The sequence below is a fragment of the Culex quinquefasciatus genome, chromosome 3 (assembly GCF_015732765.1).
Source record: "Culex quinquefasciatus strain JHB chromosome 3, VPISU_Cqui_1.0_pri_paternal, whole genome shotgun sequence".
Taxonomy (NCBI): domain Eukaryota; kingdom Metazoa; phylum Arthropoda; class Insecta; order Diptera; family Culicidae; genus Culex; species Culex quinquefasciatus.
Window position 1 is genome coordinate 157,087,153 of NC_051863.1, and position 24,603 is coordinate 157,111,755.

The 24,603-nt window shown below is 40.3% G+C and overlaps 4 protein-coding genes across 4 annotated transcripts; 3 read left to right on the plus strand and 1 right to left on the minus strand.

Moving 5' to 3' along the window:
- The first annotated feature begins 2,634 nt into the window (after positions 1 to 2,634).
- LOC6050482 (sarcosine dehydrogenase, mitochondrial) lies at positions 2,635 to 6,089 on the plus strand. Its single transcript, XM_001867050.2, has 7 exons — positions 2,635 to 2,869; positions 3,206 to 4,455; positions 4,517 to 4,714; positions 4,773 to 4,915; positions 4,980 to 5,085; positions 5,144 to 5,734; positions 5,791 to 6,089. Exons 1-7 carry the CDS (start codon positions 2,716 to 2,718, stop codon positions 6,049 to 6,051), a joined length of 2,703 nt encoding a protein of 900 aa, XP_001867085.2. The 5' UTR covers positions 2,635 to 2,715; the 3' UTR covers positions 6,052 to 6,089.
- A 1,883-nt stretch (positions 6,090 to 7,972) lies between these two features.
- On the plus strand, positions 7,973 to 15,983 carry LOC6050483 (neurogenic differentiation factor 1). Its single transcript, XM_001867051.2, has 3 exons — positions 7,973 to 8,224; positions 10,649 to 10,893; positions 15,523 to 15,983. Exons 1-3 carry the CDS (start codon positions 8,146 to 8,148, stop codon positions 15,862 to 15,864), a joined length of 666 nt encoding a protein of 221 aa, XP_001867086.1. The 5' UTR covers positions 7,973 to 8,145; the 3' UTR covers positions 15,865 to 15,983.
- A 3,715-nt stretch (positions 15,984 to 19,698) lies between these two features.
- Positions 19,699 to 21,412, plus strand: LOC6050484 (glutamate-rich WD repeat-containing protein 1). Its single transcript, XM_001867052.2, has 2 exons — positions 19,699 to 20,889; positions 20,950 to 21,412. The coding sequence occupies exons 1-2, from the start codon at positions 19,851 to 19,853 to the stop codon at positions 21,306 to 21,308; spliced, it is 1,398 nt and encodes a 465-aa protein (XP_001867087.1). The 5' UTR covers positions 19,699 to 19,850; the 3' UTR covers positions 21,309 to 21,412.
- Positions 21,356 to 24,097, minus strand: LOC6050485 (mismatch repair endonuclease PMS2). The gene is made up of 2 exons (XM_038262472.1): positions 21,573 to 24,097; positions 21,356 to 21,517 (listed from the first exon to the last, which is right to left on the minus strand). The coding sequence occupies exons 1-2, from the start codon at positions 24,042 to 24,044 to the stop codon at positions 21,425 to 21,427; spliced, it is 2,565 nt and encodes an 854-aa protein (XP_038118400.1). The 5' UTR covers positions 24,045 to 24,097; the 3' UTR covers positions 21,356 to 21,424.
- Between the last annotated feature and the right edge of the window lie 506 nt (positions 24,098 to 24,603).

Consider the following 24,603-nt stretch of genomic DNA (forward strand, 5'->3'; position numbering starts at 1 on the left):
TTACGCCCTTCTCAAATGTTATTTTCGAGTACAATTGGCTCCATATACACAAAAATGGCTTATATAGGCCTAGGATAACATGTCTACAAAGTTTCATTGAAATCGGAGAGGGTCGGGTACAAAAGTACCAGAAAAATTCCTGATTTGAGCTGGAATTGCTCTATAATATATAATTGCTTGCAAGACGGATTTCCTAGCAAAGTAAATTTATTTCTGTTCTGTAACAAACCTTCAAATGTCCATATGAATAAAAAAAAAGATCTAAGAACTTAACCCTCTACAACCTAAACCCGCCTTTAGACGGGCTTCGATCTAAAAAATCGCCAAAAATCAATTGTTCAACCAATTTTTGGTCTTTAAAAAGCATTGGAAAGAAGAACTCTTAAAATTTTAGAAAATTTCAGGGTTTGAAGTTTAACTTGTTTTATGTGACTTTGCCAATGTTTTTAAAAATGTCATTTTTTTAGGGGTCAACTTTGGTTGTGTTTTTTACTAACATTTCCTTTATTTTCAGTAAAAAAAAGTATGCAGTAATTTTTGTAGTGTCCCAGACTATGCCTCTACGCAATTTTAGCAATTTAAATGATGATGGTGCCATTCTATAGCAGAAAATGTGAAAAACATGCAAAAAACTGAAAAAAGTGACTGTAAAACCGTGAAAAAATTAGATAGGCAAAATACTAAAAATAAAACAAGAAAAAGATAAAACAAGAGAATTAAAGTTTTTCTTTAAACAAAAGTTGCTCAAAATGACCTCCTGAACAAGAGAAAAATAAAAACTTTCGAAAAAAAATTTAGGCAGTAGAGGGTTAATGCAGCAATTTCATTGAAAAAATCACATATCATAACTCCATGCATTTTCATTTTTTTTAGCTAACTTTAGGACGTAGAACAAGATAAGTAAAGTATTTCTTAACAAAACATTCTTAAAATGATCTTCAAAAAAGGCATATACGGCAGTAAAGGGTTAATATGGTAGTTTCAATACTTGCACTATCAACATCTCCAACTTATTCTATCAATATTTTAATTAAGCTGCATCGTTGCGCTATAATAAATTTCACCGTTCAGTTATTGCAACTGATGAGGACACCAGGTTTAAATACAACTGGGATGCTGCAAAACTTGTTAGTTACAGTTACATTTCTAGAGTTGAAGCAAAAGGTTCTGATAGGTTAAAAGTCTGGAGTTTTTTTTGAAAAGGACCAATAAACCAAATTTTCAGTTTTTGCTTTTTGGGTGTTTTTAGTATCCCTGACTCGAGGCGGTTTCAAAAACACCCAAAAAGCAAAAATTGAAAATTTGGTTTATTGGTCCTTTTAAAAAAAAACTCCAGAAGTGGAAAGCAAAGGAAAAGCTTATTATGAAATTGGTAGGTAACTTGGATTGAAACAAAAAAAACATAATTAGTTTTTTAAATGGATGTGTCAGCAGTGATTTGTTTTATGGATTTTTTCATGTTTTTCTTGAACTTGAATTACTTTTTTAACAACGTAAAGTTATGTTTAGTTATGGTTAATGCAACTGAAAGTATACGTAACAACGTTTAAAAAAAACAATTCTCTAATTTATCACCAGACAATGATATTCATGGTTCTAATGGTCATTCTCGGAGTGGCCTTCGGAAACCCTCAGGATGGAGTTAATTATTATGAGCCTGCGGTAATGTGGAATTTTACACAAGCTGAACAAATTTTGTTTTGCTAAATAATTTCATTGTTTTAGGCTGAAGTACGATCTTACATAGAAACCGCTAAGGAATCGTCGCATGAAAATGCTGCAGAAACTCAACAGGCAGATTTGAATCAAAGAAGCAGTTTGGAGAATGCTTAAACTAATCACATTAAAAAAATCACAAAAGCTAATTTTATAAAACTACAAAAAAGATTACCAATTACCAAGAAATATATTTAACAAAAAAATATAATACAGTCTCAGTCTAGACTCGATTATCCAAAGCCTTGATTATCCAAAGTTTCGACTATTCGAAGTTCGATTATCCGAAGGTATGTATGGGACTTCGGATAATCTAATCACGAAACCCATTTTAATCAAATTTGAGTTGTTGACTGCCTATTAGAAAATAAAATGCATTTTTTCTATATTGCATCGCCGCCATCTTGGATTTAAAAATTCTAAAACATTTTAGCGTAGTTTACGAGTCATATTTAAGCTCGACAATCAAAGATTAGGCAACGAAAAATTTGTTTTTCATGATTCGATTATCCGAAGTGAAATTTATATAATCGAGTCTGGACTGTAGCACATTTCCTTATTTTTTAGATTCTACGTAAATCAAACATCAGTCCTTGTCCAAATAAAGTTTCAAAAATCACAACAAACAACACGTTAAATTAATCAAAACACGTGACACTCCTTGCAAAACAGCATACTTGCAGCACTGATTTGCATAAATTCAACGCCACCTAGCCCTTATCAATGACCAAAGGTTGGTTGTTCTACACCACTCATACAGCGATTTCGCCAATCCTGTCGGACAACATTAACACTGAACACTGACCGTATCAGCTCCCGCGGTCGGCCACTAACGAGTTCGCGAAGCTTATCATGCCGTCGTCGTCGTTGTTCTCCCGAAGATCAAGGGAAAACGTTTACAATGAAGCGGTACTGGATCGAGCAAATCAGTTTGAAATTAAACGTTGTCCAGAGCGGTTGCGAATTTAAAAATATACAAGGTGTAGTCTGGTGGTAATAATGTTCCGACTAGGCAAACGCAGCTTCACCAAGTTCAAAGAGCAGATCGCCGGCCAAGGAGTACCATCAGTGACCAGGATCGGACAGGGATTATCCAGAAGAAGTTTGTCCTCGGAATCGACACTTCCGGAAAGTGCTGATGTCGTCATTATTGGTTAGTATTGGGCTTTTAAGGACCTTATGTAACTAGATTCATCAAAAAACATTCAAACTTACCACCAGCGATCCTCGCTAAAGAGTCATACTGGATCGGGCAAGCAGTTTCCCTTTCGATAACCTTAGCGAACTTTGCCGAACGCAGATTAGTTCAGCGATCGAGGCTAACTTATCAATAGCTGACGCCAATACCCCTCTGAAAAGGTCAAACTCCTTATCGGTTCCAGGTCCGGACTTTGTTTGCAAACAACCCTTGGACCGTTACGAAGATGTTGTTGACCGACCGGTTCGGCTCATCTTAATGACTTGTTTGTGATGTTTTTCTCCCATACAGGTGGAGGATCCGCTGGATGTAATACGTTGTATCAGCTGACGAAGCGCGGTATTCGGGCTGTTCTGCTTGAGAAGAACAAGCTAACCGCTGGAACCACATGGCATACGGCGGGGCTGGTGTGGCGTCTGCGGCCCAACGATGTCGAGATCAAGCTGCTGGCATCGACTCGTAATCTACTGATGAGGTTGGAAGAAGAAACCGATCACAATTCCGGATGGATCAACAACGGAGGACTGTTTATATCGCATTCCGACGAACGGCTCAACGAGTACAAGCGACTGGCAACACTGGGCAAGTGTTTCGGCATTGAAAGCCACATCCTGACTCCGGAAGAGGCGCAGGAAGTATTTCCACTGCTGGATCCAGCAGGATTCACTGGAGCTCTGTATTCTCCTGGAGACGGAGTGGTTGATCCGGCCATGATGTGTACCGCATTGACAAAGGCTTCCGTTGCAAACGGCGGAATGATCGTCGAGGACTGCTCGGTCAGTGAGATCGTAACGGGAGAGAATCTGCTCGGAGTTCGGGATGTGCGAGGAGTTGTTACCAACAAGGGAATGCTTCGTACGAATACGGTGGTTAATGCGATGGGTGTTTGGGGACGAGATCTCATTGAACCCTTGGGCATTCATCTGCCACTGATTCCGATGAAGCATGCTTACGTGGTATCGGAAACCATGGACGGCATAAACCAGATGATGCCAAACATCCGCGATCATGACTCCAGCATCTACTTCCGTATCCAAGGCAAATCAATCTGCATGGGAGGATACGAGAACAACCCGATTCTGCTCGATCGTGTTCCTGGAGATTTCCACTTTGGTCTGTACGACCTGGATTATTCCGTGTTCGACACGCACATTCAGGGTGCGGTGAAGATATGTCCGGAATTCGGCAAAGCCGGCATCAAGAGTACGATCTGCGGTCCGGAGTCGTTCACGCCGGATCACAAACCGTTGATGGGGCCCGATCCGATCATTAACGGACTGTTCCACAACTGTGGCTTCAATTCTGCCGGGATGATGCTTGGCGCGGGCTGTGCTGAGCAGCTTGCCAAGTGGATCATCCACGATCGTCCCGATCTGCACATGTTTGCATACGACATCCGACGATTCAGCCCTAAACAGAAGAAGGCGCTCAACTGGGCTACCGAGAGGAGTCACGAAGCGTACGCCAAGAACTACAGCATTGTGTTTCCGCATGATGAGGCGCTTGCCGGAAGAAACTTTACCGTGGATCCCTTCCACAAGGTGGATCAAGATCAATTATGTTTCTACACAGATGATAACTTCACTCTATTACGATTCACAGCAAATGATCCAGCACGGTGCCGTGATGGAGGAACGGCACGGCTGGGAACGTCCCGGATACTTCCTGCCGGAGGACACCGTTGTGGTACAACCGTACGATTGGTACGGCTACTACGACTACCCGAAGAACACCAACACAAACTACGAGGAAGCGCTGCAAAAGGACTACACGTTTGGCTTTCCCGAGCATCACGATCTGGTAAGAGCTTCTCACCGTTGACGACTAAATGATCTTCCAACGTCTTGACACCCCGTAGATCGGCGAAGAAGCGCACACCTGTCGCCAGGAAGCGGTCCTGTTTAATCTGAGCTACTTCTGCAAGCTGTTCCTGACCGGAAGCCAGGCAAAGGAAGCGGCCGACTGGATCTTTACCGCGGACACGAACAAACCAAAGGGCAAGTAAGTGTTGGGTTGGTTCTTTTGATGGGGATTCGAACGCAGATCTAACACCTCCTATTTTAAGAACCGTCTACACTTGCGCCCTGAACAAGCGAGGCGGTGTGGAAGCTGATGTTACAGTTAGTATTGTGGAGTCCGGACAGGGTGAACTGCACGATCCTATCTTCAAGGTTGGTGGCGGATCATTGGGAATGGGGGAATGTGTATGTAATGAATCTTTTTGTACAGGGTCGCGGGTACTACATCGTTGCGGGTGGAGCCTCGGCCTATCACACCAAGTCGCACCTGCTTGCTACGATCCAGGAGAAGGCGCTGCGAGCAGTTGTTACTGATCAAACGGAAGAGTTGGGGGTGCTTTCGATCCAGGGACCAAAGAGTAGAGAGATCCTGCAGAAGATCACCGATTTCGATCTGAGCGATGAGGAGCAACTCCCGCCGAACTCGAACGCCGTGTTGAGCTTGAAGATCAATCCGTTCTACTCGTGTAACGTCCGTGTGTTGCGAGTTAGTTTCGTAGGAGAGCTCGGGTACGAGTTGCACATTCCGGAAGAGAGCTGCAACGATGTGTACAACGCGTTGATGAAGGCTGGATACAAGGATGGACTTAGGAACGCTGGTTACCGCGCGTTGTACTCGCTGAGCAGCGAAAAGGGTTATCACCTTTGGGGTAATGACCTGCGGGCGGACGATACCCCGGTGGAGGCCAACCTTGGATTCACGTGCAGAAAGAAGGGCGACTACCAGGGAAAGGCGGTCGTCGACCGGCAGCTGGAGAATGGAATCAACAAGAAGCTGGTGTTCTTCACGTTAAGGGATCAGGTAATTGATCAATGAACTAAAAAACTACAGACTTGACCGACGATCACATCCAACAGGTGCCAATCTGGGGGCTGGAGGCGGTCTACCGCAACGGCGAAATCATCGGACACATGCGACGTGGCGAGTACGGATACACCCTGCAGAAGCCGATCGGTCAAGCTTACGTGACCCGGCCGGACGGTGATTACGTGACGAACGAGTTTATCCGAAGCGGTCGCTACCAGGTCGAGGTCATGGGCAGGATGTACGATGCCGAGTGTCACCTGCGCAGTCCGTTCGATCCCAAGGGCGAACGAATCCTGGGCATCTATAAATAAAGATTTACTACCAACCCTACTCTGAATACCAAGTCAAATCCGTGTTAACTGCTTCTTGTTAATCCAGAAAATTTGAGAAATTGACGTCCTTTAAAAATTTATTGCGCAGCTTCGGCGAAATTCCCGCAATCCAAATTTATGGCAATCGCTTACGAGCTACTCGAAAGTGAGAACAGATTAACCACAAATTTGTGAAATTTGATTCCGGGTTCCGAGCTCTCTAGAGCGAGGGCGACGAAGAAAAGAAAAACAAATGAAAGGAGAAAGGTCATGTCACTGCTTCGTGGACACTTTTCAAGTGCAGTCAATATGGTAATTGGAGACCCTCCTCGAATTCAAACGGTGAAGGATTCTTCTCAAAAGTGCTTTCACTGAGTCAGTCGAGGCGGAGTTTGTTGGAAAAAGACATTGTGAAAGAAAGAACAACATAATAAATTACACACCAATTTGTCTTAATTTGGTGGCAGCGACGGCTTAGGAAGACACGCGACTTCGTTGACTGAGGGTTAAGCCGCAGAGGATTACACGGATGGGCTGGATTGACATTTATCCCCTTGAATGTGCGGTCTTTGGTTCATCCTAGTCCTTGGGATTTTTTCAAATTCGCTTTTTTTTTGTCATTTTTGCCAAAAAGTTGAGCTCAAATATAACCTAACCCCAAAAATGCTCTAAAGTGATTTGGAGATTTTAAATTCAAAATGGCGGTGATGAAGTATTTTGAAAATGTATTCAGTAACTCAAATTTGTAATTAGAATTTCATATTAAAAGTGATAAAATGAAAAATGCGTGTTTTTTGCCCGTGTGTCAATCATTAAAGTTACAAAAAAAAACAAAATCTATCAAAACCACTTTTGTGATAATTTCTCAAAAGCATGCAGGCATCTTTTCTGTCAACCCTACTATTTTAGGACACTTGCTATTTCACAAACAAAAAACTGCATCTCAAGACTATTTCATTCAGAGCAAGAAAAAACTGCCTCCAAACGGCCCGTTTCATAATTGTGTGATGTTATTGTGCCTCCCACAATTGTGAACACCTGAATTTAACTGATATTTTCACAAGAATAGATATCAGACCACTACTAAAACATTACTAAGCTTGAGTTTCGTTGGTTCCAGTGTGTGAAGTCATTATTTTGTAGAAAATATGTACTCCTGGAGAGATCAAAAGTTTGTTAACATCCGTAAGAAAAAACTGTTCCAAATTTGTGGATTTCAAGGGTCAAAGTGTTTCTCAAAAAACTTGTTATAAAAGTTAAAAATTTAAGTTGTCTGATACAGCATTCGAAAGATCGCAAGAAAAGCTTGAAATGAAGGTAAAAGCGAGTCATTAAGTTCAATTTCTATGATTTTTGAAACATTGGCCGATCTGGAAACTGTTCCGAATATGAGGGATGACTGTTTAAATAATTAATTACAGAATCATACAGAAATATTTCCGGACATGAAAAGCTCTAAACTTTAAACTAAGGCACTGAGGTTCATGATTGGTCAAACAACGCAGCCAACAGGAGAAGCAAGAGACTACATTTGACTCCGCCCACAAATTAAAACCCAAAAACGCATTGCGCATATGCTGCGCATGAGATATTGAGGTGGTCCTGTGCAATTTAAAAAATAAATAAATGAAAAAAAAATATATATTTTTTAACACCGCGCAAGTAATTTTTAAAGTGTTTCAAATAACTTTTTTTGTTTTGATTAAATTGATTTATTTTTTCGCCAAGAACCACCTTGACTTAAGCTGGTTGTGATATTTCCCTCTTCAAATTCATGTGGGAAACAAAACGAAGATGAGCTAAAACAAACAACTCACTCTCAGTCTCACACAAAGTTGAGTGGAGATTTCCTAGACAGGCACAACCGCAGGGAAAATTGGTCTCAAGAAAATCGCATCCATTCAGTATTAACCGAGCCGTGTCCTTTGACAAACACACTTTACGGATAAGTGACTTGCGCGAATCAGTCGGACATTACGAAAACGGTGTTAGTTGCTGAAGTGTGTGATGGTGATACATTGCAACGAGTGTGAATTGTGACACAGTTATAAAACGAATATTTACACAATAATTTGCGATCGAAACGAGTTAAAAATGCCGAAAAGAAAACGCAGTAAATCACCCAATTTGGATTTAATTGAGGATGGATTTGACGATGAGCTGGATTCGAACGGTGAGTCAAGTAGATCTTTTTAACGATCGTTGAGTGTAATTGAAATGCATAAACATTGTTTTGATGATTTGATTATCAATAAATTTTCATTTACTGCGGCGAAAATTGTTTAGTAAGGATTTTATTTTTATTTCAATTGTTTCTTTTGTTTTTTGCTTTAAAAAAAAATTTGTGAGACAACAGATCGGAACACACGAATACCTTTGAAAAAAATGTAATTTTAGTTTTGAGATATTTTTAAAATTGTAATATTGACCATTTTGTTACATTTTTACTTCAGAATGATAAAATTAGGTTAGAAATATTTTTGTTATTTTCGAAGTCAGTAAAATCATTTAAAATTTTCATTGAACCTGTACAGTCGAATTCATTATTGTATTTTTAAATAATTATATCCCGTCGAGATATCGAGAATGTTTCGGTACCCTGGAGATGTCTCAATATATGCTAAATTGACCTTAATCATGTTATCCAACGCAATTCCGGTTATTTTTAACAGCATAACTACTTAGATATTTTCAAATTCAGTTTAATGATCGAAAAATCAAATTTGGTGATGTTGCTGATTACTGAAAACAGGATATTTTTTCAGTGTGATTAGTTGGATGGTAGTAACCTGGATAGTAAATTAGCTTACATAAATGATAAAACAAGGTAAATTGAAATGTGGTCGAAGGACGAGACGATAAAATATTTTTGAGATTGCTCCATCCTGCATTTTTTGTGGGAAATTTGTGTAACACCTTCGGATATTTTCAGAAAAAAAATTGAACGAAAAAAATCGTGGGCTCACCATTAAATTTGATTTTTAAATTGAAAGATCTAAACATGTCATTGAAGTGGCGTTTCTTTTTTCTTCCAGTGTTTTTTAGAAGGTCCGTCACTTTTCAATAAGATGCAACGGCTTTGTGATACAGCAATATTTAAATTACAAAAAACAAAATTATTTCAAAAACTTACGCCCTTCTTAAATATCATTCTCGAGTGCAATTGGTTCCATATACACAAAAATGGCTTATATAAGCCTAGGATAACATGTGTACCAGGTTTCATTGATATCGGAGAAGGTCGGGTACAACCGATTTGGTATGGAATCGTTCTGTTAGCAACTCGTTGCAAAACTTGATTTTTTTCAGCACTCGTCGTATTTATCCGGTAATCGGTAAACCTCGATGGATAAATGTACGACTCGTGCTGAAAAATCTTCTTTTTGCAACGTGTTTTATAAACTACTATTAAATGAACTTGAACATGTTAAAAATGATTAAAAACTCAGGGCAATGTATTTTCAGTAGTTTTTAGCTGATTGCACTCAAAATGTCGTTTAAAAGTAGTATCCCGCAAAAATTGCAACTATTTATCAAATTTAACATACAATATTTTTTCTAAAAAGCCTACAAATTTTGCTAACTAAATTATTGATATTTTGCCAACAGCAGCCTTAGTAATGGTAGATTTTACGTAAAAACAAATCCCGGAATTTAAAACAAGTAATTTCCAACGCAAAAACTGTGAGTGTTTATGAAATGCAACAGTTCATTCAACTTTAAAATTCTGCTTTGTGTTTATTTAAATTCGCATGTTTGAAAAGATTTTTTTTTTGTTTACTCTCCCACTGTGTTTTCCCACGTTTATAATCATATTAAGCATGTTTGAACTCCTTTGAAAACATTTTCAATTTTCATAAAATACCAATGTACAGTCCCACAAAAAAAAAAATTTTTTGGGGGAAAAATAATTCCGTCAATGCCTCGATATTTTCAAAATTAATGATTGGAAAGCAACTGTACGCCTGTAAAAAGCATTTTAAAACACTTTTTTCATCCAAATGTTGAAACCTAGGCTTGTAATTACCTTTTTTTGCCTGAAAAATATTTGCAACGGCCTTACAATTACACAGATCGGAAAAGGCTTAAAACAGCAGAATTTAAGGTTTATTGATTTTTTAACAGTGTAGCACAACTGTAATAATGTGGTAGCATTTTGTGATACTGTTTGCTTTAAATTTTTAAAAATTGAGCTCAAAATTTGAAATTTAGTTTTATTCTTGGAATTTTTGTCCTAGCTTGCAATGTAGCCCGAGAACGGAATCTTTGAAAAAAAAATGCAATTTCAAAAGCAAATTTCTTTTGTTAGCAGAGCAAAAATATTCTAATTCAAATAAGTTTAACTTGCAAATTAATTACTATTTTATAGTAGATATCTGGAGTTTTTTTTTTTTTTTTTTTTGAAAGGGTCCAAAAACCAAATTTTCAGTTTTTGCTTTTTGGGTGTTTTTTAATATCCCTGACCCAAGACGGTTTCAAAAACACCCAAAAAGCTAAAACTGGAAATTTGGTTTATTTAACCTTTTCAAAAAAAAAACTCCACATATTAAATACTGTAAATTTATTAACAGCACTTTTTTTACATTCCTACCACCAGACGACAAATCCGACACCCCCATCCAGCGGAACGCGGCCAACGCCCGGGAACGAGCCCGAATGCGCGTCCTGTCAAAGGCATTTTTCAACCTGAAGCGAAACATCCCGTGGGTCCCCGCAGACACAAAACTCTCAAAGTTGGACACTCTGCGACTAGCGAAAAATTACATCAGCTATCTGGCCGCTACCCTGGACGGCCAATCGGTGGAGAATATTTCCACCAACCTGGGCCAGCCGGCAAAAACGGTAAGTGACTTTTTTATATTTTAATATATTAAATTCTAATTTAAAACTCAAATCGTTACCACGACTGGCAAGCATGGCCACTTCACCGCCGGATGGTCACAACGGCTTACAAATGATTTGTTTACGTGTTCAAAGTGTTTGTTTACGCGTCTCTTTGTAGAATCTCTAAACAATCCCAACTCGGTTTGAGTTTTCCTCGGATTGTTGATGTGAACAATACTAATAATTGTTGTAACGATCAGAATGGTGGTCCTAAATCGTTTATTGCTCTCGGAAACGACCCATAAAGCAATAAACCTACCGCACAGATTTATGCCATTTTATCCCTTCAAAGCCCAGATTAGTACACCCATCATCACTATGGGCAGAGAAAAAAAAAGAATCATAAAAGACCAGAAAGACATCCGTCAACTTTGGAGGAGATGGAGCACAGCCGGAAGAGGCAATTAGAAGTGGCTTTCACTCAAAGTGTCACCCATCAAAATGGGACTCTCTTTCCGATTTGTTCACACTTTCTCTCGATTTTCCGAAGCCGTGAACCTCTAATGATTCGAGATAAACATCCACTTAGTTTGTGAAGAAAAGCCGCAGAGCATTTTATGACGCCTGGACGGTTTGATCCGATCCACCTGGAAGCTGTCCTCGCGGCTAGAGTGCTTCGCGGGATCGCGAGAATTCCGTGTTGGGGTTCCCGTTGTTGAGCTGATCAGACACAAATGTCGATCGTTGTGAGTATTTTTAGAAGCATATCTGGGCCATTTCAGCACAGGGTCGAGAACAAAAGCTTTTGAAAGAAGTTTTCAATATCAAGTGAGAGATATTGCATATTGCCGTTGGTATTTTATGACTAAAGAAACAAACTCATTTCGATTATTATGTAGGTATGTTTACCCTATAACAATTTTCAAATAGAAATGAAGTTTTTTTTTGCTTTGGAGCTGCGTTAAAATTACATGATATCTGACAAATTGTAGAAACATGTTTTTTTTTGTAATTCCGTCGTGAAACTACTTACTAAAACTTTAAAAACTAAACCCTGTCCAGAGAGAAAAAAAAACATTTTTTTACAGTTAAAAAAACCTCTATTTAAAAAAAATCATAGCGATTCCAAAAGCAATTCGTCCGTCAAACACTATTCATCATATGTTTGCACTCCATTAAAACATATCAAAAATTGAATATGGTAAAGTTTTAAAAATTAAATTTAAAAAAAAAAATAGAAATTAGATTGGAATGTTTAGTAGATTTAATTTTATATTAAATTAGATTTTGCAATTGTAAACCAATTTTTTTTAAATAATTATTTTACAATTGACATTGTTGATTAAATTTTCACTTTTATTCTAAATTTTTGATATAAGAAACGAAATGACCACACGCTTGAATATTATAGATTCATGTAAACTCAGTTGATGTAAACTTGAGATTCGACGACACTTAAAATCATGTTTTTATGTATATTTTGTAGCAAATTTACATCAAATTGTATTTAAATTTAAATGTTTAACGACGTGCAAAAGTGTTACATCATAAATGATGTAACATTCGGAAATATTTTTTTGTGTGTACATGATTTTAAGATTATCGAACTTTACCGAATTCGGTTAAAATCTAAGTTCGTAAATTGTCTGAACATTTAAATAACAATTTTGAACTCAACTTTTTTCGAAAAGCAAAATATTCAAAACAATTGATGAGCATAGTTTGACCTACCCCAGTACATGTTTTCAAAAAACTCTAGAAACAAGCCTTGCCGATTCAATGTTTGCAACAAAAACAATCAGTAAATTCGAGCCAAACATTTCATTAGGGCACAAAACCAAAAACCGCGATTTTTTTTGTTGTTACTCATAATTTAATAAAATCTCGTTATTGGGCCAATTTAACCCAAGTAACATTTTAGGATTTTTCAAAGCTCTCACAACCGCTATAAAACCTATCAGCCAAAACCAACATTAAAGCCCCTTAGTCGCAACAAACTCCCCAGAACCTTGATAAACCCCACTTAAAACCCAAAAGAACCTCCGCAAAAGGTTGTTACGGCCTATTTATAAAACCTACATAGGAGTTCAAGACTTTACAACTGAATCCTAACAACATCCTCAAAGCCTTGATAAAACCTTTGTTAAAACCTAGTCATGAGTTATGGAAAAATGACATTGCATACGTCTTCAAACGTCTTATGCCAAATAGTTTTTATTTTGGCAAAATTAAGTCTTCGTCTTGCCAAATGAAATTATGGAGATGGTTGTCAAAAATGGCGATGATAAATAATAGATATTAGAGGTAATCCAAATAATTGGAAAGCGTATGTCTCGCAATTGGTGGCTCAAATTCAGCTGCGGTTGAAATTTTATTGATAAATGTAGGGGAGATAGAGCCAAAAAATTAAACTCGTTTCATCAAAAATCAATATTTTGTAATCATAGTGTTTAATGTTAAAAAAGTATTTTTTGCAATTCCTTCGTGAAACTACTTACTTTTCCTGTCATTCTTGAACGACGAAATAGCCTACCTTTCTGTACCAAAAATAACAGAATCTAATAGCAACAGTTTTCAAAATAAATGCTGAAAAGTTCTACTTTTCAGCACTCAAATGGGTGCTGAAAAGTTGAACTTTTCAGCACTTGTTTTGAAAAATAACACTTTTCAACATTTTTTTGATTCAAACGATTTATTGACAAAATACATGTAAATTTGACATAAAATTTCACTCAGTGTGTGTTTTTTGGAATTGCAAAAAATGTTGTATGGAACTCGTTGCAAAACTTGATTTTTTCAGCACTCTTCGTATTTATCCAACTCGGTGAACCTCGTTGGATAAATGTACGACTCGTGCTGAAAAAATCCTATTTTTGCAACTTGTTGCATAAACTACTATTATTGCAATTCTTTGAAAAAAATGTTCATAATATTTTTAAACATCTATCGCTATATTAATCATACCAGAAATTAAGCATAAATGTGTGTTTTCATCAAATTTAAATCAAATTTTTGAGTTTTCAATTTTTTCAATCAGGATGGCGGTCAATCATATTCAATCAGAGCACGCGTTTAGCGCCATATTAATGCACTGCAATTTGGTCGCGATAAATGCTCTTTTAGGAGCTTATGGTTTTAAGTGAGCTTTTTACATGCCTAATGGCACTTGACAGCTACAACACCCTAGGTTTTAACAAAGCATGCGATAAAACCGTTTGGCATGACATTGCCATCTGGTTTTCAAGCCTCTATTTTAAAACTTTATTGAAAGCCAGTCGGCTATTATTTCCACCCGGTTTTATGTCCGAGGCTTAAAACCCTGTTAGAACCTATTAATTAGCTCTTGCTTGTTGGTTGCAGTGAATGCCCAAATAAAACTATTAAGCAATCAAGGTGCTACAATAAAACCTCAATAAAACTTGGTGGGGGCTAGTTGGTTTAAAAATGTTACTTGGGAACTTTCCAACTGTTGTTCATAATGGGCCCTTTCTAAATGCAATTTCGAAGAGAACTGAAAGGGCACTAAAGCGCAGTCACCCGATTGTTGTTTTGAATGATGTTTATGGGCCCTTTTGTTTAGTTCTAAATAATGAGGAGTTTAGTGGAAATTTTGATAATTGGTGAAGTTTAGTGATTGAATGGTGTAGATAAGGTATGTGAAACATAAAAATTCTTTAAAAGTGTACTGAACAGCAGCCGCGGGACCGTATTAAATATTGCATTTCGACGAAGTATTTTTCTGCACAAATCCTTGGTGAAAAGTAAACCAAACTTTGTTTTGAAGTGAATTAGTGTTAAGCATGTTTGAAAGTTCACTTCTCAAAACGAAAAAGCAAAGGGCACATTTAAACTTTTTTTTTTTGGTTTGGAGTGAACATTGTTATGTGCCCTTGTGTGTTTTTGATTTTTTTCAATAGAAATTGTTTGCTATCAATCTGATTATTGGAAGGCATGTAAGAACTGTACTAATGAATGGAATAGTGGAATGATCCCGAATTTTTACGTTTTGGTTTTGTGCCCTACTGAAATGTTTGGCTCGAATTGTCAAAACTTTGAAACTTGGTTTTAATAAAAAAAAATCAATATTTAAGTTACCTAAAAAAAAAAGTTTCAATGGTTTGGATTGTAAATAAACATAATTAAACGAAGACTAAGAGATAACAGCAGCTTAAGTAGCACGAATAGGGGTACCAAGCCAAGAAAAGGTTGAGAACAGCTGTTCCCCTTTTTAGGTTGAATTCGAATCAATCAATTGAAAAATAGTCAAATTAGCAAATTAATCAGGCATGATTCTTCAATTGAAATGAACATTTGCATATTTTCTCATATCTTAAAAAAAAGTTATGAGCGACAACTTCAATCGTAAATCATCTACATTGCAGCAGCCAACAACGACGATCCCCACACGATCCCTTCGTTTGTTTATTCTGCCCAAGTGTTTTCCTTAGCTCGCGATCAGAATAGATTTTCAAAATTTGAAAAGTATCGAATTTCATAAGGCCAGCACCCTGGCAATACAGGAAACACTTTGCATTGCCCGGGCGCTCATCTTTATTTCACTTTCCCATAAGCAACTGAACAAATTGCATGCAAACAACACAATAATAACGCTAAAATTATTCCTAAAAATTCGTTTCCGTTCCGCAGGCATGGCCCTTCATATTCCAACCGGTGCAGCCGCACGATGCGACGTCCAACGCCAAGGCGTCAAGGCTTGTTCCCGTGGTTAGCCGAACCGACAAGAACGGTATCAAATCTCAGCCGTCATCGGCAGCATCTGCTCCGACGGGAACGTCATTTGCCGCGACGGCCGATTCTGGCTTCGAAGAATCTCGATCGCTGAACCAGCAGTATCATCACGCAATCGTGCACCATCATCACCAGAACCAGAACCATCGAGGACATTCATCGGCAGCAGATGCTAGCAATCATCTTCACGGCTATTCTCATCTTCAGCATCACCATTTAGTTCATTCTATGAGCGATTGATGAGCGAAAGAATGTCGTACTTTGGCACCAAACTGATCGTACTGCAAATTTTCAGTTAAGATATTTAAGTAAAAGTATTATTTATCGATAAACAGCGTAACTTTTTTCAAATTTGATTAGATAGGATTAAAAATAAAATTCTAGTGGAGCTTTTTGCAACTACGTTTTTATGAATAAAGAAAATATCACTTTCCGTTTCATTAGAGCAATTCTCCCCGGTACTGACGTACCATTGTCAGTATTAGAAAGTCTGTACAGCAAAAAATCCCATTGTAAAATCGCATGCAAAAGCTATATATGTCAGGGTGCAATATGACATAAAATTTCATAATATAATTCCAAATTTAGTTTACAGCCAGGCCTTTTACACGCAGCTAAATTACTACTTTATTGCTGTAAAAAAACATCACACGTTACATCACATCACACAAATTTTAATCCAGGTTTTTAAGCGAAGATGGCGTTCGAATGGTGAACGTCCGAATTGTCAAAATCGCGCAGTAGTACCAACATTAGAAAAAAAATGTGGCTGTCATGTCATGGCCCACTTTTTTCGTAATGTTGGTATCACTGCGTGATTTTGACATTTCGGGCGTTCATCATCCGAACGCCATCTTCGCTTAAAAATCTGGATAAGATGCGCCGTTCTCGAGACTAATATAGCCACTTAAAGGGTTACATAACGTCATGATTCGAATTCCCGGACGCTTCGAAACCCGGGCACTTCAACTTGTTTTATCAATTATTTGGATACAAGTTCGAATTATGAATGTCAAAACTGTGTTATTTGATGAATTCTAACATCAACTTTCATTTAAAGTTCAACGGAAATATTTCATAGGCGTCCGAAGCACCGGGAAGGCAAAGCAGAAATTTATGTTTTTGATTTTCTTAAATTCTAGCCATTTTTTATAAAAACTATCGATTGTTTTGATGTTAACAGCGTATTTGAGACCTAAAGAATGCAATTCACTAACATTTAAGTCCAAATTTGTGCGATTCATAAGCAAAATCGAGTGTCCGGAATTCGAAGCAAAAGTGTCCGGATTTCGAATCAGTTTTAACAGTGTCCGGGATTCAAAGCACAACAAGTCATTTTAATTTTCAAACTCTGATGAAAAATTGTTGGAAAAGACATATTTTGCATGCATTCTCTTAAAACTGACTGTTTATACTAAATCCTGATGAATTTTTTTCATTTCCAACTTATTACATGATTTTTTGCCAGCTATAACAAAAATAATATGGTACTAAGTGTCCGGATTTCGAATCATGACGTTACATGAAGAAAATCAAAAAAAAATAACAATAATAACCAGTTTATTGAATATCAAAAATAGGGAATCTAAAATCATATGAAATCAACTCACAATAAGGTATTGTGTAAATTTGGAAGGTGTCATTTTAGAAGGTTGAGAATGAAAAAGTGACATTACACCAGCAAAGTGGCAAAATTACACATTTTCAGCTGTAAAATTACACATTAATGTATCCCTTCCCAGACGTAATATTACCATGATTTTTAACTGTGTTTATATTTTACAAACTGCATACGCAATCCTTTATATTCTCAAAGGTTTTATCTATAATTTTCCCTTTTTTCACCAACTTCTTTCAAAATTGTCTGTCAAGCTTCTGTGAAGTTTACCATGACAGTTGCGAAACTTTAACTCCATGTTACCGGCTCACATCTCTCTTTTTAATTTCTCGATAATTTTGGCTTGTTGGTTGTTTTTGAAACCACGTTGAATCAGGGGTATACAAAAATACTCAAAATTTTATTTTTTGGGCCTTCTAAAAAAAACACCAGATGTGCATGCAACCTAAAACACCATGCGCCTCCATTCGACTGTATTAACATTCCAACGCCCAAGGCTCCAAAAAAGTTGGAACGGTAACTTCAACTCAATGGTTCTCGGGCATAACTCAACCAATCAAGATGATTCTTCTTTCCAGTGATTTGTTAGGATGTCAAGATGATTCTAGATCTTTGCAGAACTTAATTTGATCAAATCTGTAATTTTTGCGATCAAAAACATCGTTCCAACTTTTTTTTTCGCGCGTAAAAAAAAATTCGCCGAAAATTCCGATGATTCTTCTTTCCAGTGATTTGTTAGGATGTCAAGATGATTCTAGACCTTTGCAGAACTGTAATTTTCTGTAATTTTTGCGATCTGTAATTTTTGCGATCAAAAACATCGTTCCAACTTTCGCGTGTAAAAAAAATTCGCCGAAAATTCCGCGGAGGCAGTCGTTTAAAAAAAAGTTGGAACGATGTTTTCGGTCGCAGAAAATTACAGATTTGTTCAAATCAAGTTCTGCAAAATTTTAGGACCATCTAGACATTCTTACAAATCACTGGGAACAAGAATCGTCCCGATTGGTTGAGTTATGCCCAGGGGGGCGTTTTGAGTGTTTTTGAATATCCCTAACTTTAAAGGAGGTATTAGATTATGACAAACAAGCCAACTCATAAATTTTCGTGTTTGACAGTGTGACACTCGCAAACTTGCTTGCAGCATTCTCGCAAACAAAGCGAAATATATGCAGACTGACATTTCTGCAAACAAATCCAGAGTTTTTTTTAATAGGTCCTGTAAACATATGAAAGACAAAAGCTTATTGGACCTTTTCAAAAAATGCAGAAAACTGTCAAAAGTGCGGGTTTTTTTTTATTGTCATAGTCTAATAGGGGAAATCTACCCTTTCCAATCAAACACCTATCTTCGTCATATGGAGAGTTTGATGCTCGATTAAAGCTCCAAAAATACTATTTGGGCTATAAACTTACCAGCAACAGCACCGCCTCGAGTAAGCACGCAAATGTATGCCACTTACTGGCCAAAAGATCACATTTAATGCACTTTTGATCATAATTTGTATTTTGCGAGACCACTTCTCATCATTTTGTTGGCACACACAGTGACACACACGAGAATCCCTCAAACGCTTAATGAATATCGCCAAAATTAACTTTTCACTTTCGCTTACTTTTTCACGGCGCTTAAGATATGAAATTGCTTCCAACTACCGGCAACATGTTCTTTTGATCATTAGTAAGGCACTCACTTGAAGAATAATCCCGAAAAATGTAATAAATTAGCAAGCGCCATCAAAAAACAAACGCGCCAAGTCGTTTGACGTTTCAATTTTCACTTTGCATTCCAATCGAAGGCTGAAGAAAACCGAGCGAGAGACGAAGGCAAAAAAGAACAAAGGCTGGCCGTCAACACCACCAGCAGCACAGCCAGCGATGCCAGGAAACTTTCCCTATAAATGCCACTTTTCGTGAGTGTTCGTTTGAATTGTCAGCGCAAATGGCAACACTCGACTGAGTGTTGGAAGAAAAAAGAACTAAGCCGATATTAGAAAAATGGGCGTGGCCCAATGCATTCGCCTCGATTAGAATACCCTTGGGAATTTTTTTTTTTGTTAAATGCTTGGTAAAGAAATAGAATAACTTTTAGTGAAAGTGAAAATAAACAGAAATGTTCACAAAAACTTGCTCTACTCGTTGGTGTACTTGGTTTTAGTAAAATTCAAGGGAGACTCTAGATTATCCAGCATCATTCAAACACGACCGCTTATTAGGATTAAAATGGGTAGATTTCCCCTAATGTATTTTTGAAATTCAATTTAAGTATTTTTTTAAAATTTCCAGAGTTTTTCTTGAAAAGGTCCTATAAACTATTGTCTTTCATATGTTTATAGGACCTAATCAAAAAAAAGTCGAGATTTGTTTTTTTTTTTTTTCAAATTTTGCAAATTTGTAAACTTTTTAATTTTGTGTGTACCGTTCACATTTCACACTCACACCAAAACAACCCCGCTGTCACTTGTACTGTTTACCTCCACCGAAACGTCAACGACGGGTCGACCATGTGCGTTTGATTTTGTGCGCCGCAAGTTTTGCTCGGTCCTGAAAATCCTCAAATTCCGTAAATTTTGCTTGTTAAAAAAGAATTTTAAACCCCCTTGTGTACACCATGTCCTCCCGCGACGAAGAACGGATGGAGTTCGCCGAGGACCAGAACATCGAGGATGCGATCCTGGCCGGGGAAAGTGACGACGGCGGCAGCGACGATGAAGAAGCCGGTGATGAGGCGATGGGGGACGAGGAAGGGGCGGGTGGTGGCCAGGTGTATTTGCCGGGACGGAAGCTGAACAACGACGAGGAACTGGTTTGTGATGAGTCGGCTTATGTGATGCTGCACCAGGCCCATACGGGGGCGCCCTGTTTGAGCTTTGACATTGTTGCCGATCCGCTTGGGGATGACCGGGAGGCGTTTCCGCTGACGGCGTTCATGGTGGCGGGGACACAGGCGGCGCGGACCCACGTGAACAGTGTGATTGTGATGAAGATGGGGAACTTGCACAGGACGTCGAAGGAGCGGGCGGAGGACGATGAGGATGATTCGGATTTGGAGAGTGACGAGGAGGATGGGGAAGAGGATAAGCGGCCGGTGATGAGTTGCGCGTTGATTAAGCACGCTGGGTGTGTGAACCGGATTCGGGCGACGACGTTTAACAACACTCACTACGTGGCCACTTGGAGCGAGATGGGTCGGGTTAATATCTACAATATAAATGATCAGCTGGCGGCCGTTGACGACGAGCACGCGTGCAAAAATTACGAGAATAACAAGGTTGGAGATGGGGTGAAGCCGGACTTTGTGTTCTCCGGTCACCAGAAGGAGGGCTTTGCCGTGGACTGGTGTACGACGACGCGAGGAATGCTGGCCACCGGGGACTGCCGTCGGGACATTCACATCTGGCGGCCGAACGATAAGGGATCGTGGACGGTGGACCAGCGGCCACTGATTGGACACACCGAATCGGTGGAGGACATCCAGTGGAGTCCGAACGAGCCAAACGTGCTGGCCAGCTGCTCGGTGGACAAGTCGATTCGGATTTGGGATTGTCGGGCGGCTCCTTCGAAGGCGTGCATGTTGACGGCGGAAAAGTGCCACGAAAGTGACGTCAACGTCATCAGCTGGAACCGGAACGAACCGCTGATAGCTAGTGGTGAGTTGGTTGAGGCTTGTGTAGTGTTTTTGTGGACATAATCGATTTGTTTCTTATTAGGTGGCGACGACGGTTACCTCCATATCTGGGACCTCCGTCAGTTCCAGTCAAAGTCGGCGGTCGCGACGTTCAAGCACCACACCAACCACGTCACCACCGTTGAGTGGCACCCGAAGGAGTCCACGATTTTGGCGAGTGGTGGCGACGACGATCAGATCGCGCTGTGGGATCTGTCCGTGGAACGGGATGACGACGACGAGCGGAACGATCCCCAGCTGAAGGATCTGCCGCCGCAGTTGCTGTTTGTGCACCAGGGTCAAACGGAAATTAAGGAGCTGCACTGGCACCCCCAGCTTAAGGGTGTCATTTTGTCCACGGCCCACAGCGGATTCAACGTGTTCCGAACAATCAGCGTTTAAAGAGCAAACAGGCAGGGAGTTGTTCTTTCCCGAATCATACAATTGCATCGATTGTAACTTGAACATACATATATATTGGGCCCAAAATAAAAGTTTAACAAGTACATACCGTGAATTTACTGCTCGTCATGCTCCTGCTCCGGCGTGGTTTGCTCAAGCATGGTCAAGTTCACCAGGTGCCGCATCGTAGGTCGTCCGTGGGGACAGTTCTGTAAGCAAAATTGTTAGAAGATCTAAAATGAGGCGTTTTTTGTTCCTTCTTACCCAAGGTTGCTCGATCTCGCCCATGTGCGTGACCAGCCGGCGCATTTCTGCGACCGTCAGCGCCTTGCCAATCATCACGGACTTCCGGCAGGCTCGCGAGGCAAACATTGAGCGCACTCGCGACGGTCGACACACCGTGTTCGGGACGGCATCCTGTAGCATAAAGATCAGCTCGTCGATGTCCTCCTTTCCAAACTCCCAATTTTTGCTGAACGGTTTCGCCACCAGTTTGATCTTCTTCGTCGGTTCCGCGCCGCCATCGACCTCAAACTGAAAGCCGTTCATTTCGAAAATTTCCAGGCTGTCCATCAGGATCATCTCGTTTACGGCGGTCAACTCGAGCGGCTGCGGCACGACCAGCTTCTGGTTCTGCAGCACCGTATTTCGCTGCAGATCTTCAAAGTTGTACTTTTCGTCTGTCGCGTGCTGATCGATGATGAACAAATCCGCGTCCAACCTCGCAATTATAAAGCCCAAATTGAACTGACCAATGATCTCCATCTTCCCAAACTTTTCCTTCGTGATCTCCATCTGCAGCTCGTCCTCGGCAGCGCGATTGCTGTTCGGATTAATCTTACACTTGAACTTTAGCTTGCTCAACGAAACCCGCTTCCGGGCGGCCTCCTGTAGCTCCAGTTTTCGCTCACGATCAACCAGCTCCTTCAGCGATGACATGTCGATTTCAAGGTTGCGCTGCCCGTTCACCGCGAGGGACGTTTCCGCTTCCAGCGGCGATTCCTCAATCTCGATTGAAGTTTCCGTCGGCTTCATGCAGAGTGGCTCCAGCACCGTTTCGTTTGGACTTTTACTGCGACAACGGATGACCCGGACCTCGTCGGGTACGTCGAGCGCTGAAAGAACATTCGTACTCGAACTACTCGCCACCGGTTCCGCAATTTCTACTGGTCGATCCACTTTCTCCGCAACTTGAAAGATCTCGACTTTGCTCGAAGGAGGAGATCTACTCTTCACAGTTGCATCGCGATCCTCACCGATCATGGTCGAATTGCGCGCCATTTTCGGTAGCCTTTCCAGTGTCGCATCATCCTCAAAGCTTGCTTTCTCTTGCTTCGGCGTAGAGATCATGAACACGTCAATCTTCGGCAGCTTGGCCGGACTGTCCCGCTTCCGCTTGCTGCTCACCGGCGGCACTTCCTTCCGTCCAAACGCGTCCGTCAGTCGCCGCAGGGACGCCCCACTCGTCGTGAAGCTATCCTCCCGCTCACTCTCATCCTCGGTGCCGCGATCCGACTTGAACGAAATGTTGAGCAGCCGCGTGGTTTCGCTCACGTTGAGATTCTGCATCTTGAAGGTGGACGGAATGTTGCCGAACGTTTTGAGCAGGGACTTTTTGAGCGCGAGTAGCAGGATTTTTTCGTTGTTCATCAGCAGTTGGCGCTTGTCCGGGGTCAGGTTGACGTCGACGTCGGCGCGGTCCATTTTCAGGTTCAGGAACACGAACGGAGTGTGGCTTGCGTTGTACTTGTGGTAGGTTTCGTTGACCAGCTTGATGATCTGTTTGGGTTCGCAGGGTCGCGAGTTTACGAAGAAAAATTGGCGATCTCGCGCGGAGCGTCCGGAACCGTGGGCGCAGCTGGAAATGTAACCTTCGATTGTATACCTGGACAAGTTTAGACTGTCCACTTCCTCCTGTGTCATCGAGATATTCTCGTCAAAGTCACTTTCATTCAAATCCAGAATCTTTCCATTCGTGCCAATAGCTTGCTTCAGTTGGACCAGTTCGGCAGCCTGTTTGGTGCCGAAAACTGTCGTTATGTTGTCCAACACGGAACCAGTCCCCTGCGTACTCATCACCACTTCCTTTTGACCTTTCTTCTTCTGATTCGTGCAGATGATCCTAACGCCCGTTGACACCAAACAGTAAGCTTGCAAAATCTGACTCATCTTGAAAAACTCCTTCTTTACATTCTTCTGGAACTCCTTCTTCCGCACCGGCAGCGTAGAAAACAGATTACTCAACGACACCGTCGTCCCAACTGCCCTCGCAATTGGACTCCGCTTCGTTATGACCCCGCGATGGTTCAGCTCCAGCTTCGTCCCATGCGGCGCCGTTTCGTGTCTCGTTACGATGACCATGTCCGCCAGGGCACACAGCGAGCTCAGCGCTTCCCCCCTAAACCCAAACGTCTCAATCCCGGCCAGATCGGAAAACTCCCTCAGCTTCGACGTGTGGTACTTCGCGGTCATGCCCTCAAAGTTCCGCTGCTCTACCCCACTGCCGTTGTCCACCACTTCGACCAGTTCCGCGCCGTAATCTTTGAGCTTCACCTCGACCACGGTGGCACCGGCGTCGATTGAGTTCTCCACCAGTTCTTTTACGGCGATCGCCAAGTTCAGCACCACTTGGCCGGAACAGATCCGATGCACCGTGTCGCGGTCAATAGCTGTGATTTTCTTCGAGTCCGCGGCCGTTGGCGTCGGCGCGATCATGTCCTCCTCGGTGTCGATCATGATGACTGGCTTGTTTTCACAAATTTTCACATCAACGAACTTTTACTTTAAAATAATTTTTGCGATTTTTGTTTACAGTCAAAATTTGAGCGCGCTCGTCCGAAACAAGCAAACCCTTCAGAAACGTTTGCGGAATTAGAATCACGTTTCTAGTGTACTTTTTCAAAAAGTTGTATGCAAAATATGTCGAAAACGTAGTGCAATGTGACAAATCTGCAGAAATTTTGCGATTGTGCACAGTCAACTCAATCGAAATTCAGAAACGGAATAGGTAAATGATTCAAATAGAATTCCATTTCAGAATGCTGATTGATTTAACTGGGAAACATAATTTAAAGAAAGCGTCCCACTTGATCTAGTGGCAGTTCGTGGGCAGTTCACGTTGAGTGGTTTACATCCATGGTTTCGCCCTATTGAAAATTTGCCCTATTGAAAAATGCTAATGAAAACTCATAGATAAATTATTAAATGATGCTCATGAAAAGTATGCATATGCATGTAACGTAACTGTTACTGGTTAAATCCAACATTTTAATGTGGGTTTGAGTTGAAAACATCA

Excerpts from the sequence above, each read along its gene's own strand:
- LOC6050482 (XM_001867050.2), top strand. The coding sequence starts at position 2,716 with ATGTTCCGACTAGGCAAACGCAGCTTCACCAAGTTCAAAGAGCAGATC. Across the intron at positions 4,715-4,772 it reads TTCCCGAGCATCACGATCTG|ATCGGCGAAGAAGCGCACAC; the intron begins GTAAGAGCTTCT and ends GACACCCCGTAG. Across the intron at positions 5,086-5,143 it reads TGCACGATCCTATCTTCAAG|GGTCGCGGGTACTACATCGT; the intron begins GTTGGTGGCGGA and ends CTTTTTGTACAG.
- LOC6050483 (XM_001867051.2), top strand. The coding sequence starts at position 8,146 with ATGCCGAAAAGAAAACGCAGTAAATCACCCAATTTGGATTTAATTGAG. Across the intron at positions 8,225-10,648 it reads CGATGAGCTGGATTCGAACG|ACGACAAATCCGACACCCCC; the intron begins GTGAGTCAAGTA and ends TCCTACCACCAG. Across the intron at positions 10,894-15,522 it reads TGGGCCAGCCGGCAAAAACG|GCATGGCCCTTCATATTCCA; the intron begins GTAAGTGACTTT and ends TCCGTTCCGCAG.
- LOC6050484 (XM_001867052.2), top strand. The coding sequence starts at position 19,851 with ATGTCCTCCCGCGACGAAGAACGGATGGAGTTCGCCGAGGACCAGAAC. Across the intron at positions 20,890-20,949 it reads CGAACCGCTGATAGCTAGTG|GTGGCGACGACGGTTACCTC; the intron begins GTGAGTTGGTTG and ends GTTTCTTATTAG.
- LOC6050485 (XM_038262472.1), bottom strand. The coding sequence starts at position 24,044 with ATGATCGACACCGAGGAGGACATGATCGCGCCGACGCCAACGGCCGCG. Across the intron at positions 21,518-21,572 it reads GCGAGATCGAGCAACCTTGG|AACTGTCCCCACGGACGACC; the intron begins GTAAGAAGGAAC and ends TTTTGCTTACAG.